This window comes from Sciurus carolinensis, chromosome 4 (genome assembly GCF_902686445.1).
Source record: "Sciurus carolinensis chromosome 4, mSciCar1.2, whole genome shotgun sequence".
Lineage (NCBI taxonomy): Eukaryota > Metazoa > Chordata > Mammalia > Rodentia > Sciuridae > Sciurus > Sciurus carolinensis.
In genome coordinates, this window is record NC_062216.1 from 72,319,680 (window position 1) to 72,332,441 (window position 12,762).

At 43.7% G+C, this 12,762-nt stretch overlaps 1 protein-coding gene across 5 annotated transcripts; it reads left to right on the top strand.

Annotated features, from left to right (window-relative positions):
• The first annotated feature begins 4,438 nt into the window (after positions 1–4,438).
• Cops7a (COP9 signalosome subunit 7A) lies at positions 4,439–12,063 on the top strand. 5 transcript variants are annotated; one of them, XM_047549434.1, is made up of 8 exons: positions 4,439–4,585; positions 5,038–5,242; positions 7,721–7,796; positions 8,034–8,122; positions 9,102–9,304; positions 9,944–10,049; positions 10,208–10,359; positions 10,490–12,062. In XM_047549434.1, the coding sequence occupies exons 2-8, from the start codon at positions 5,081–5,083 to the stop codon at positions 10,527–10,529; spliced, it is 828 nt and encodes a 275-aa protein (XP_047405390.1). In that variant the 5' UTR covers positions 4,439–4,585; positions 5,038–5,080; the 3' UTR covers positions 10,530–12,062. The 5 variants fall into 5 exon arrangements, with proteins under 5 accessions (XP_047405390.1, XP_047405393.1, XP_047405391.1 ...); XM_047549437.1 differs by having other exon boundaries at positions 4,496–4,611; positions 10,490–12,063; XM_047549435.1 differs by having other exon boundaries at positions 4,534–4,682.
• The last annotated feature ends 699 nt before the right edge of the window (positions 12,064–12,762 follow it).

The window sequence follows — 12,762 nt, forward strand, 5'->3', positions numbered from 1 at the left end:
GAGATAAAGTGCTTGCCTAGCATGCACAACACCCTGGGTTTCATCCCCAACACTGAAAAAACAAAACTTAAAAAGTATACACCCATGTATTTATATTCCTTATCTGTTTGTTGCTCATATATATTTATATAATTGATTTTTTTCATATTTTATCTAATGACTTTATTAAACTCTAATAATTTATTTGTAGATTCTTTAAATTCTTCTATATGCTTTTTTCCCCAGTACTGAGGATTGAACCCAGGGCTTGACATGGTAGGCAAGTGCTCTATCACTAAGCTACATCCCCAACCCTATGCTATCATATTTTTTATAAATGGTAACAGTTTTTACTTTTTAAAAATTCTTTTGTTCTGTGAGTGTGTCTGCCTGCTTTAACTAGGATCCCATTCTGTTGGAGACCTTTATTTTTCTTCCCACTTTCCCCTCTTCTTTCCCCATTTCTTTTTTTTTTTTTTTGCGGTACTGGGGATCGAACTCAGGGCTTTGTGCTTGTGAGGCGAGCACTCTACCAGCTCCCCAGCCCATTCTTTCCCCATTTCTATTCCTTTCTATTCCTTTTTTTTGGGGTGGGGGGTGGGGGGCGGGTACCGGGATTGAACTCAGGGGCACTCCACCACTGAGCCACATCCCCAACCCTATTTTGTATTTTATTTAGAGACAGGATCTCACTGAGTTGCTTAGTGCCTCACTTTTGACTTTGAACTTGAGATCTTTCTGCCTCAGCCGCCCAAGCCGTTGGAATTACAGGCATGTGCTACTAAGCCTGGCCCTTTCTCTTCTTTCTCACTTCTCCTCATCCTTGTCTTTGCTCTTTTTTTTTTGTCTTTGCTCTTAATAATCTTATTTTTTCAATTCATTTCCTCTTCCCTTTCTTTCTTTAAAATCTCTTTTTCTACTTACAAATTGTTCTCTCATGTCCCCTTCTAATTCCTCTTTGTCATAGAACCATAAATCATCAAAGCCAGACTTGGCTTTACATTTAATCTCTCATTTGGCCAATACTGAAAAGGAAGTACAAGAAGATAGCATAATTTGCTTTAGGGTCACAGCTAGTTTAAGGTAAATCAGTAGTAGGTCTCAGATTATCTACTTCACCCTCCCCTTTTCTCTTTTCTTTCTAAATAGTGTTGACCTTTGACAAATAATTTAGAACTGGGGATGTAACTGGTGGTAGAACACTTATCTAGCATGCTTAAGGCCCTAGGTTCAATCCCTAGTACCACAAAAAGAAATAAAATTTTTAAAAATTAACCTCTGTCATTATTAGTGTCTTCATAGATTAACTGAGATATTAATATGTGCCTAAAAAGGTTGTTGAAAGACTGAATAAAGAAATAAGCCAGTCCCAAAAAACCAAAGGCTGCAGGTTTTCTCTGATATGTGATGCTAACACAATAAGTGGAGGAGAGGGAAGAATCGAAGTTCATTGGATTAGATAAAGGGGAATGAAGGGAAGGGAGGTGGGATGAGTGGGGTGAGAATAGAACAGACAGTTGAATGAATCAGACATAACTTTCCTATGTTAATATATACATATACAACCAGTGTAACTCCACGTCATGTACAAACACAAGAATGGGAACTTAAACTCCATGTATGTGTAATAAATATGTTAAAGTGCATTCTACTGTCCCATATAATTAAAAAGAACAAATTAGAAAAAAGAATTAAATTGAGATTTTTTTAAAAGACTGAATGAAAGGGGATTACAAATAAAGCACCTAGCACATAATAAACCAATATTTTTTTCTTTTTTTTTTTTAAACTGGGGATTGAACTTTACCTCTGAGCTATATCCTCAGCCCTTTTTATTTTTAATTTTGAGACAGGGTTTCACAGGGTCTCACTGCTTAGGGCCTTGCCAGATTGTTGAGGCTGGCCTTGAATTTGTGATCCTCCTGTCTCAGCCTCCCAAGTTGCTGGGATTATATGCATGCATCACTGTCCTGGGTTTCCTCATTCTTTCTTCATGGTTTTCTCCTTCCCTCCCTTTTTAAAAATTATAAGTTTGGGCTGGGCACAGTGGCACACACCTACAAACTCTTCCTAGGGTTTGGGAGGCCAAGACAGGAGGACCAAAAGTTCAAGGCCACTCTCAGTAATTCAGCAAGACCCTGTTTCAAAATAAAAAATAAAAAGGGTTGGGCATGGGGCTGGGGTTGTGACTCAGTGGTAGAGCACTTGCCTAGCATGTGTGAGACACTGGGTTTGATCCTCAGCACCACATAAAAATAAATAAACAAAATAAAGGTATTGTGTCCATCTACAACTAAAAAAAAATAAATAAATAAAGGGCTGGGCATATAGCTCAGTGGTAAAGCACCCCAGGTTCAATCTCCAGTACCCCCCAAGAAATAATAAAATTAATAAAACAAAAATGATAAGTTTGGGCTCTCTGGTTCCTTCACATTTTGGTTATTAGGCCTTTGATTCCTTCTTGCTTTGGTTTCATCTCTTCCATTCACTTCTTTCTTTCTTTCTTCTTTCCTTCTTTCTTTCCATTTATTGTTTCTGCTTATTTTCTATTATAAGCCAAGAGGTGTGGACCAAAACTTAAAGTCTTTTTAGTCCTACCAGTCTACTAGTATTATGATTTTCTCTCTTTCCACTTTCTCAGCTTCACATATCTTACAAGTTACTTAACTGCCCTGGGCCTCAGTTTGTTCCTCTGGAAAGTGGAGATAATTATTAGATTGTTGTGAATATCAAATAATTAAGTAAAATGTTTTTTGTTGTTGTTTTTTTGGTGGTGGTCGGGATTGAACCCAGGGCCTTATGCTTGCAAGGCAAGCACTCCACCAACTGAGCTATATCCCCAGCCCTATTAAATGAATTAAGTAAAGCTTTTAGGTCAGTGCTTAACAGAAAGGCTTCCAACATGTCATTAACTTGGGGGTTGTGGTTGTAACTCAGTGGCAGAGTGCTTAGTACCCAAAGGCCTTGCCTTTCATCCCCAGCACACTGCCCCTGCTCTCCAAAAGACCAGAATGGCATTAACTTTCGTTTGCCCTTCTGCAAGCCTGCAGAAACAGAAAACATTACAGAAATGTTTAAGGTCTTTTATTTATTTTTACAGAGAGCATTCTGATTCATTGTACACAAATGGGGTACAACTTTTCATTTCTATGGTTGTACACGATGTAGATTCACACCATTTGTGTAATCATACATGTACATAGAGTAATGTCTGTCTCAATCCACTATCTTTCCTTCCCCCGCCCCTTCCCCCCTCATTTCCCTCCACACAATCCAAAGTTCCTCCATTCTTCTCTTACCCCCCACCCCCACCCCCATGTATCAGCATCCACTTATCAGAGAAAACATTCAGCCTTTGGTCTGCTGGGATTGGTTTATTTCACTTAGCATGATAGTCTCCAATTCCATCCATTTACCTACAAATGCCATAGTTTTATTCTTTATGGTTGAATAATACTCCATTGTGTATACATACCACAGTTTCTTTATTCACCCATCTTTTGAAGGCCATCTAGGTTGGTTCCACAATCTAGCTATTGGAAATTGAGCAACTATAAACATTGAAATGGCTGCATCACTGTAGTATGCTGATTTTAAGTCCTTTGGGTTTAAACCGAGGAGTGGCATAACTGGGTCAAATGGTGGGTTCATTTCAAGTTTTCTGAGGAATCTCCATAATGCTTTCCAGAGTGGCTGCACCAATTTACAACTCCACCAGCAGTGTACAAGTGTGCCTTTTCCCTCTGCATCCACGCCAACATTTATTATTGCTTGTGTTCTTGATAATAGCCATTCTAATTGAAGTGAGAAGAAATCTTAGGATGGTTTTGATTTGCACTTCTCTAATTGATAGAGATGATGAACACTTTATAAATTCATTGTTAGCCTGTATATCTTCTTCTATTAAGTGTCTGCCAGCTCCTTAGCCCATTTATTGATTGGGTTCTTTGTATTTTTGGTGTTAAGTTTTTTAAGTTCTTTGTTGGGCTGGGGTTGTGGCTCAGTGGTAGAGCGCTCACCTAGAATGTGTGAAGCCCTGGGTTCCATCCTCAGCACCACGTAAAAATAAAAGGTGAATGGTTGAAATACCCAGATGATCTCAGCTACCGCTAAATTTGTATTACTGATTGTGGTTTCCTTCCTCTCTCTTCCCATTTTTTTTCCTGCTCCCTCTCTCCTTCCACTACAGTTTTCCTCTCCTTCCTGGAACCGCCTGCTGAGATAGTCCCATCACTAGCAGATTAGAGCTGACAGTGAGCCACCGGCGACAGCCTGAGACCGAGTGTTCCTCAGTGGCTCTCGATCTTCCACCAATAAAGTTTTATTGTAACAAAGCAGGGGGTGGGGAAGGAGCCCGTCATTCTTCCCAAGCAGCCAATCAAGAGAATAGAATGTCTGTGTTCCTCCCTGGAGCTTCAGCTGCCCGAAGGCGGAAGCCGGGTATGTTCCTCCCGGAACTGCAAAAGCGGAAGCACTACCGGAAGCCGGCCATAGAAATTAGTGGCTAGAGCGACCCTGAAGGGAGGTGGCAGGAAAAGCTTGGGAGAGCTGCCGGAGGTGACGGAGCAGCGGCCCCGCCCGGTGTGCTGGAAGACGAAACTTCCAGGTAGCGACCCGCAGTCTGGCTTCAGGGTACGACGTGGGTAGTCGGCGGGGTCCCACAGCCCCACGGCGGCCCCTTTAAGGAGGAGGTGGAGCCACGTGTAAGGATAGCGGTGGTAAGGTCACGTGGTTAGGGCACGTGTAGGGCACGCTTGAAGAGCTGAGGGTGCTTCGTGGTTGGGATGGACACTGATACCCCTTTCCTGGCTGCATCCTGTGCGTTGGGGTTCAGTGCGGTGCACGTGGTGGGGCTTGGGATTAGGGTTAGAGGCGGATACGGAGGGTGGGCGTGGCAGCTAAGATTGGCTAAGATTTTTAGATCCGGAGTAGATTGTTCCATCTTTTAGTCCTCACTTCAGGAGTAATTTAGTGCTTCTACAGTCCAGCCCCTCACCCTTGGGCTTCTTATCCTGCCAGTGTTTAGGACCTCTGGCTTCACATCCTCTTTCCTTACAGCTCCAGACAACCTGAGCCCAGGTCCCCACAGCTCAGGACAGCCATGAGTGCGGAGGTGAAGGTGACAGGGCAGAACCAGGAGCAATTTCTGCTCTTGGCCAAGTCGGCCAAGGGGGCAGCGCTGGCCACACTCATCCACCAGGTGCTGGAGGCCCCTGGTGTCTACGTGTTTGGGGAACTGCTGGATATGCCCAATGTTAGAGAGGTGGGTTGCTGGCCTGGGTAACCCACAGGGAAACTGGGGGCAAAAGTTTTGACTTGAGAATGGGTGGGCAGGCTCATTTTGCAACCTTGGCACCATTTAGTTGAACAAGGATACTGTGATGATTAATGGTAACTTCCGAAAGTAAACAAGCAAATAAAGTTCTTAGTTTTCCCTTTGGAGATGAGGATCCAAAAAAACCTAAGTTTTTTTTTTTTGCCGTGCTGGGGATTGAACCCAGGGCCTTGTGCTTGCAAGGCAAGCACTCTACCAACTGAGCTATATCCCCAGCCCCCAAGATTTTTCATTTTTAAGCAAAGGAGCATGTCATTCAGAAGACCTGAATTCTTCTCCATCAGTGTAGTATCTCTTCATAGGCATGTCACCTTGATAGGGACACCTTTATTTTATGGCTTCAATTTTCTCTTTACATAATGGGAGTGAGTAGGGTGTGATAGTGCATGCTTATAATCCCAAAACTCAGGAGGCTAAGGCAGGAGGATTGCAAGTTCAAGGCCAAGCTCAGCAACTTAGTGAGACCCTAAGATGTGACCAGAAAATGGAATTTTTTTTTTTTTTTAAAGTGTTGGGGGCCAGGGATATAGCTCAGTTGATTGAGTTTTTGCCTAGCGTGAACAAGGCCCTGGGTTCAATCCCCAGCACTGTCAAAAAAAAAAAAAAAGTTGGGGGGAGTTAGGGATGTAGCTCAGTGATAAAGTGCCCCTGGGTTCAGTCTCCAGTACCCCACCCAAAAGAAATGGAGATGATGAGCCATTTGCTCTTGTACATGACTAAAATCCTAGCTACTGGGGGGCTGAGACAGGAGGATCTTCTCAAGTTTGAGACCAGCCTGGCCAATTTATTGAGACTCACAAAATAAAAAATAAGGTCTGGGGCTGTAGCTTAGTGAATGGTAGAGCACCCTTAGGTTCAATCCCTAGTACTGCCCCACTTCAGATGGAAATGATTCTGTACTTCATCATTATTGTGGGAATCATGTAAATCATGGAATGTGTAAAGTTTGGTACAAATGGAAGGATTGAATAGGTCAAATTGGCATGCCCTGTTCTCTCCCTCAGTACATTTACTAATTCACTTAAAGTAGGTAAAGAAGAGAGTGTCTTTTCCTCAGGCACTTGGTAAGCTGTAAGGAACACAGCAGAGAGAACCATTCACATAGAAGTGGCAAAGTGTAGAGTTTCAGGTTCAGAGTTGGGGGGCGGTCACCAAGACTTGTGGCATTAGCCCATGCCCTATGACAGTGGGTATGTGGGTGAGCCGTTTTTGAGTGCCTATGATTCAGTCAGTGGATTTAGCCTTTTTCAGTCACTCTGATTATCTTTATACCCTGATTTCATATTCAGTGGAACAAAAGCATATCAAAGTGAAGAAAAAGAAGCACTTTTTAATTGAGTACCTGTTTGTAATCTGCCAGTGATCTGGAAATACCAAAAAAGTGGAAGACCCAAGGCTTGCCCTTTTAAAGCTTACATTCCAGTTGGAAAGAAAAGATAAGATGGATGGATATAAATCTAAATCCTTACTTAGCAAATATTTATTGAGGGATCAGCAACATGCTGACATTTAGCTCTCCTAAATGCTAGTGGGATACCAGAGACTGGGTCTATTATTTATTTATTTATTTATTTTTTGGGTGCTGGGGATCGAACCCAGGGCCTTGTGCTTACAAAGCAAGCGCTCTACCAACTGAGCTATCTCCCCAGTCCCTGGGTCTATAATCTTGATGAAAGGAAAGATTCTTAAAGTAAGACCCTTCTGCAGGGATTGATGAAGTGCTAGGATAAGTGATCGGTGTAATAGGAAGAGAGGAGCTCCTGGTGAGCTGGATCTGTGAGGTGGGAGTGAAGCAGAGGCCACAAATTTAGGTGCCTGTCTAGACTGAGGCAGGAGCCTGGTGAATTGGGGAGTACCACAAACTGCCTAAAAATATTTAAATTCAGAAATATTACATATAGGGCTGAGGCAATAGCTCAGTGGCAGAGCACTTGCCTAGCATGTCAGAGGCACTGGGTTCGATCCTTAGCACCACATAAAAGTAAACAAATAAAATGAAGGCATACTGTCCATCTATAATTACAGAAATTTTTTGTAGTTGTAAATGGATGAAAATAGAAATATTACATATACTCTGAGGGCCAAACAACACCATTTACAGTGCCTCACGTGTGATCTGTTAGATTCCAAACACTGAATGTTTTTTAACCCTGAATGTAAAGTAGGAATTGGATGGTGGATGGAGGAAGAGAGCATTGTGGATTTGGGGAATACTGTAATAAAGGCTTGGAAGTGGAAATTAGCCATTCCTGTAGGAAGATTGATCAGAAAGGCAGAGAATGCCTTGGTGAGTTAATGTTGTTTGGAAAAGATGTGGCCAGAAAATGGAGTTCAGAATGATAAAACTGGGAGGGTGATGAGAGAGGCCCTTCCTGTCACCTTTTCTCTTCTCTCATATTCTTACAGCTGGCTGAAAGTGACTTCGCTTCCACGTTCCGGCTGCTCACAGTGTTTGCTTATGGAACATATGCTGACTACTTAGGTAACCAGAGGGATTGGGGCTCTGGAGCAGTGGAGATGGGAGAAGGGCAATTTCTGGAGGGACTTAGGAGAACTTGATTGGATGCTCCACTTACATGCCCTGTGCATAAAGGGTTGGAGTCAAGACCTAAGCTGTCATGGAAAACTTGGGGGGAAAATGCAGGGGAAGGGGAAGAAGAACAGAGTTTCCCACAAAACTGAAAGTAGGAATTCATACGACTTTGTCCTTTTTCCCTAGCTCAAGCCAGGAATCTTCCCCCACTCACTGAGGCTCAGAAGAATAAGCTTCGACACCTCTCAGTTGTCACCCTGGCTGCTAAAGTCAAAGTGAGTGACAGTCCCCTGAGTCCAAAGCCAGTGAGGTCTAGGGCATCTTTTTTTTTTTTTTTTTTTTATGACCCTGGAAGTTTGCACCAGGATAGCCCTTGACCAGACTGTTGCTTTTTCCTGCCTTTCCCTTCTGCTCTGCCAAGGTCTGTATCTAAACATCATTACTATAGCAATTTAGTCCGAATATTATTCTCTTATTTTTCATTTTGCTGCTGTTTTTCAGTCAGCTGAAATTCTAAGTAAACATCTTCTGTGTTTTTGATCAAATTAGTAATGACTAAGATGCTGATCATGTGTCACTGAACAATTGCTTTCCTAACCACTACATAATTGTTTCATGCCAGCAAAGCCTGAGAGCTGGGAGTGGGGCTCTCTTCTAATGAAATACTGGGCTTCTGTTGTTAGAATAAGCAATATGTAATCCAAAAATATATCTGTATTCCAATTGGGCTGTTTTTTGTGAAATATCACCCCTTACCCCCAGTTTGTGTTCTCCCAATTGTTAAGTTGTTTCATGGTTTTACTGAAAGCAGGCTCTTTTGGATGCCTGAAAAGGAGTGCTGGTTTGGAAGTAGGTGGAATATAAATGATAAACAGAGTGACTACAGACCTCTCCCACTACCACATACTTGCATCATGTCAGGCTGGTCTTGGCCAAGGGCTGTGGTGTGTCCTGAGCTATGATCAAAGAATGCAGATGTTGCTTTCTCCCTCTATGGTGTGGGGGATGAGGGTGTTGGGGAAATATCAGTCTGGTCATTTATTTAAACTGTCCTCATGGTGCTGTTTTTGAGGTGGGGACTCTTTTATTTAATTCGCTTCAGAACCAGCCTTTTAGAGGAAAGGATTTAGGAATAGGAGTGAAGAGCAGATGGGCCTGGGAAGAGAAAATGAGAGATTATTTTTGGGAGCCCTTCTCTGCTGAAGAACTCTACAAATTCTGTTCTGACCACCCCACTCCTGCCCTGGGCTCCAGTGCATCCCATATGCAGTGTTGCTAGAAGCCCTTGCTCTGCGTAATGTGCGGCAGCTGGAAGACCTGGTAATTGAGGCCGTATATGCTGATGTGCTTCGCGGCTCTCTGGATCAACGCAATCAGCGGCTGGAGGTTGACTATAGCATTGGACGAGACATCCAGCGCCAAGACCTCAGTGCCATTGCCCGAACCCTACAGGAGTGGTGAGATCTGTATCCTGGTCCTGTCCCTTCCCTTCTCACTCCAAGAAAGGAAGCAGTGCTTCAAGGTGGGAGAAGGCAGGACCTGGGCTGGGCCGCAGAGGTGGAACCTAAGAGGAGGAAGGGAAATGAGCTTATTCCACTACAGACTTCTGAAGGAAGGTGTAGAAGGGGTCCTGGAAGTAGTAATTGGGGAAGGGAAAGGGGAAGGAGTGTCACTCTTGAGGGGATCTTAACTGAGAGGCTGGTCACCTGTCATAGGCTGGATTGAACCCATTGATCTATAACACCATTTTTCCTAGGCCATGAGATGCTTCCTCTTCCCCCCCACCCCTCTTTGTGTCCATGTCTAACTTTGGTATGTCTTTATTTGTTAATTTACTTCTTTTATCCTATTTTGTTTCTAGTTTCTACTCCTATCTTGCATGTGTCACTCTGGGTACTTTCTTTCCCCTCTCTTATGTTAACCAAGGAACCACCTTGCTACTAGACTGTTGTTGTAGCTGGTTTCCATGTGCCTTGGTGAGGGCCTCCAAATCAGACAAGGGTTTAGATTCCAAGTTGTAGCATTTGAGTCTGTTTTTCATGAGTCTGTGGTGACTCTCCTCTTCTGAGGCTTCTCATCTCCCCTAATCCCTGCAGGTGTGTGGGCTGTGAGGTTGTGCTCTCAGGTATTGAAGAGCAAGTGAGCCGTGCCAACCAGCACAAGGAGCAGCAGCTGGGCCTGAAGCAGCAGATTGAAAGTGAGGTGAGCAGGCAGGAGAGCAGGATGGATGCAGGCTCCCCCAGCCTGGGCACCTCACCTGTGCAAGGGCTTTGGACATGGCTGTTGCAGGCAGACAAGATAAGCAGGGACTGTCAGGTTTTGGAACTTTTCTTGCTATCTCCTTCCTTTCATCTTGGTAGGTTGCCAACCTTAAAAAAACCATTAAAGTAACGACAGCGGCGGCAGCTGCAGCCACATCTCAGGACCCCGAGCAACACCTGACTGAACTTAGGGAACCAGCTCCAGGCACCAACCAACGCCAGCCCAGCAAGAAGGCCTCAAAGGGCAAGGGGTAAGCCAGTGTGGTACTGCACTTCCTTTAGTCATTTGTGTGGGATGGGGATTTGGGGGAGCCTCCAGGGATTAGGGGAATCCCCTGCATCCTCTCTTCTTTCTCTCCCTCTCTTTCTCCTTCTTGCCAGGCTCCGAGGGAGTGCCAAGATTTGGTCCAAGTCTAACTGAAGGGATTCATTTCTTTCCTGGGGATGTGGGGCCCCAGATGCCTGCCTGCCTGCCCCTTAGGATGCCTCAGAGAGCCTTCCTGTGCTCCTGGCCAACTGATAATCCTAGTTCTTGACCTTTAACCTCCTGCACCTCAAAGCATAGATGCTCGGGAGGAGGCCAGTACAGGTCATGTTTTTGTTGGTACTTTTTGTTCTACATGATTTTCCCATGTGTTCCATTGCTCTTTCTCCTTGTAATACTCTCTTCTGGATTTCTTTAATAATGCAGCATCTGTCCCTGTTTATTACTTTTGGCATTGAGTAGTTGGGTAGTCCTGAAGGTTCCTTAGTCTCCAGCATAACCCATGGGTGTTTCTTCTACCACCTTATTCCTGCATGTCTAATCCTGATGCCTACTCCCTACATGTGCCTATTGGCTAGCATCTAAAGAGCTAGGACCCTACCAGAATTTCTAATATGAGAATTCTGGGAGCCAGTCTGCCATTCTGAGAGTGACTGGACACTTTCATCCTAGAGTCCCAGCACACTACAGTTTCCTTTCCCCCATCCTCCCCTTGGGTTCTGGGAATGCTGCTGCTTCAATGATTCCAGAGCCTAAGAAGGACAACTGTTGAGATGTTGAGAGAGATGGTTTTTTCTCGGCTCTGACCATCTTGGGAAGTCCAGTGGCAATCCTGGAAAGGTTTATATCTCCTTTTGTGAATTTGGTGGGGAAGGCAATATAGATTGTATTAAAAAAAAAACAAAAGTTATATATGCATATATCTATATATAACACAACAGAAATAAATCTATGAGAAGTCTATCTACAAACATGCCTAGAACTTGGTATCATCTGTTTTTGATATTTGTGGATGGAAATAAGACTCATTCTCAGTCTACTCTAAAGCAGAATACTAGAAAATGAAGATAACCAGAAACCATTTTCAGAGTCCTAGCCTAACAGCTAGGACACCTAGCTCTTGGGCTCTCACTTAGGATAAGTTACTCCATGTCTCAGCATGTGTTCAGAATGAGTACCAACACATGCGAGATCCCAGAGATGCAAACTGACCATCTCTGGCCTTGCTCTCAAGGAGCTTCACTTCATCTTCTTTCTTTCCACGTCATAGAATTATAAGGGAAAGAGTTGTTAGTGAACTTGAATCTTTGCATTAAAACCACACAAAACTACCATGTCTGTTGTGCTACTGCCCTCTGTCCATGTTAGAATTTCCCAAGAACTATGCTGGGAAAATTGGTCTCCTTGGCCTAAAGTACTGCTATGTGTTCCCTAGAATTGGGATTCTCTAGTGTGAGGGACAGTTGAGCCCTTACATGTGAAGTGCTTGACTTCTGAGGGTACCAGTGATCCTAGTGTTGACTGAGCTGCTTGTCAAAGCTTCTGTTCTCTGAGATTTAGGACCTGTAAAGGTCCTAAAGCTCTCAGTCATGGAACCAGAAAATGGGAGTGGAATTCTGACTTTGATTAAAGATGAACCAGGTAAGGTTATACCTTAAGAGGGCAATGGAGGGCTGGGGAGATAGCTCAGTTGGTAGAGTGCTTGCCTTGCAAGCACAAAGCCCTGGGTTTGATCCCCAGCACCGCAAAAAAAAAAAAAAAAAAAAAAAAAAAAAGAGGGCAATGGAGTCTTAACAAAACCAGTCCAGTGAGCCCCATTTCAGGAACTGACATTCTTGGCTTCTCAGCTTTGCTGTAGACAAGCTTGTTGACCTTGTTGCCCCTGAAATAAACTTCTTCCTCCCAGGCCCTCCACCGTGTAGAAGTTGATAGTTTCTGGTGCTTTGAACTTGTCCCCCAGCTCCCACCCAAGCCCCAGTTTTTCCTTTGGAACTTAGTGTCTCTTTTTCCCAGAAGCTGCTCCCAGTTAATGGCTCCTTAAACTTCCCACGCCTAGAAATTTCTAGTTCCACAATTCAGTGAATGGCTCTAAAGTCCAGTGTAGAGTGGGCTGGGATGCCCAGCCTCACACCAAAAGAGGGAAGGAGAACCATTCACATCTCTAGGGTCAGATAAATGCAATTTGTTTTTTATTTACAAAACCAGAGCACTTGATTACCAAGATATGGGGAATGGGCAGCACATTATTTGGGAAGTAATGAGGGCTTGGTTTTGACCATGAATATTTGGTTCAAGATTTCAGAATCATTGTATAACCAAGACAATTTCTGGGGCAACAGGATCACACTAAATCGTTTAGGGCCTTGCTGAATTGCTGAGGCTGGCCTCG

Bases quoted from the DNA above. Each gene is read 5' to 3' on its own strand.
- Cops7a (XM_047549434.1), top strand. From the start codon at position 5,081: ATGAGTGCGGAGGTGAAGGTGACAGGGCAGAACCAGGAGCAATTTCTG. The intron at 5,243-7,720 runs GTGGGTTGCTGG...ATATTCTTACAG, and splicing joins ATATGCCCAATGTTAGAGAG to CTGGCTGAAAGTGACTTCGC. The intron at 8,123-9,101 runs GTGAGTGACAGT...CCTGGGCTCCAG, and splicing joins CCCTGGCTGCTAAAGTCAAA to TGCATCCCATATGCAGTGTT.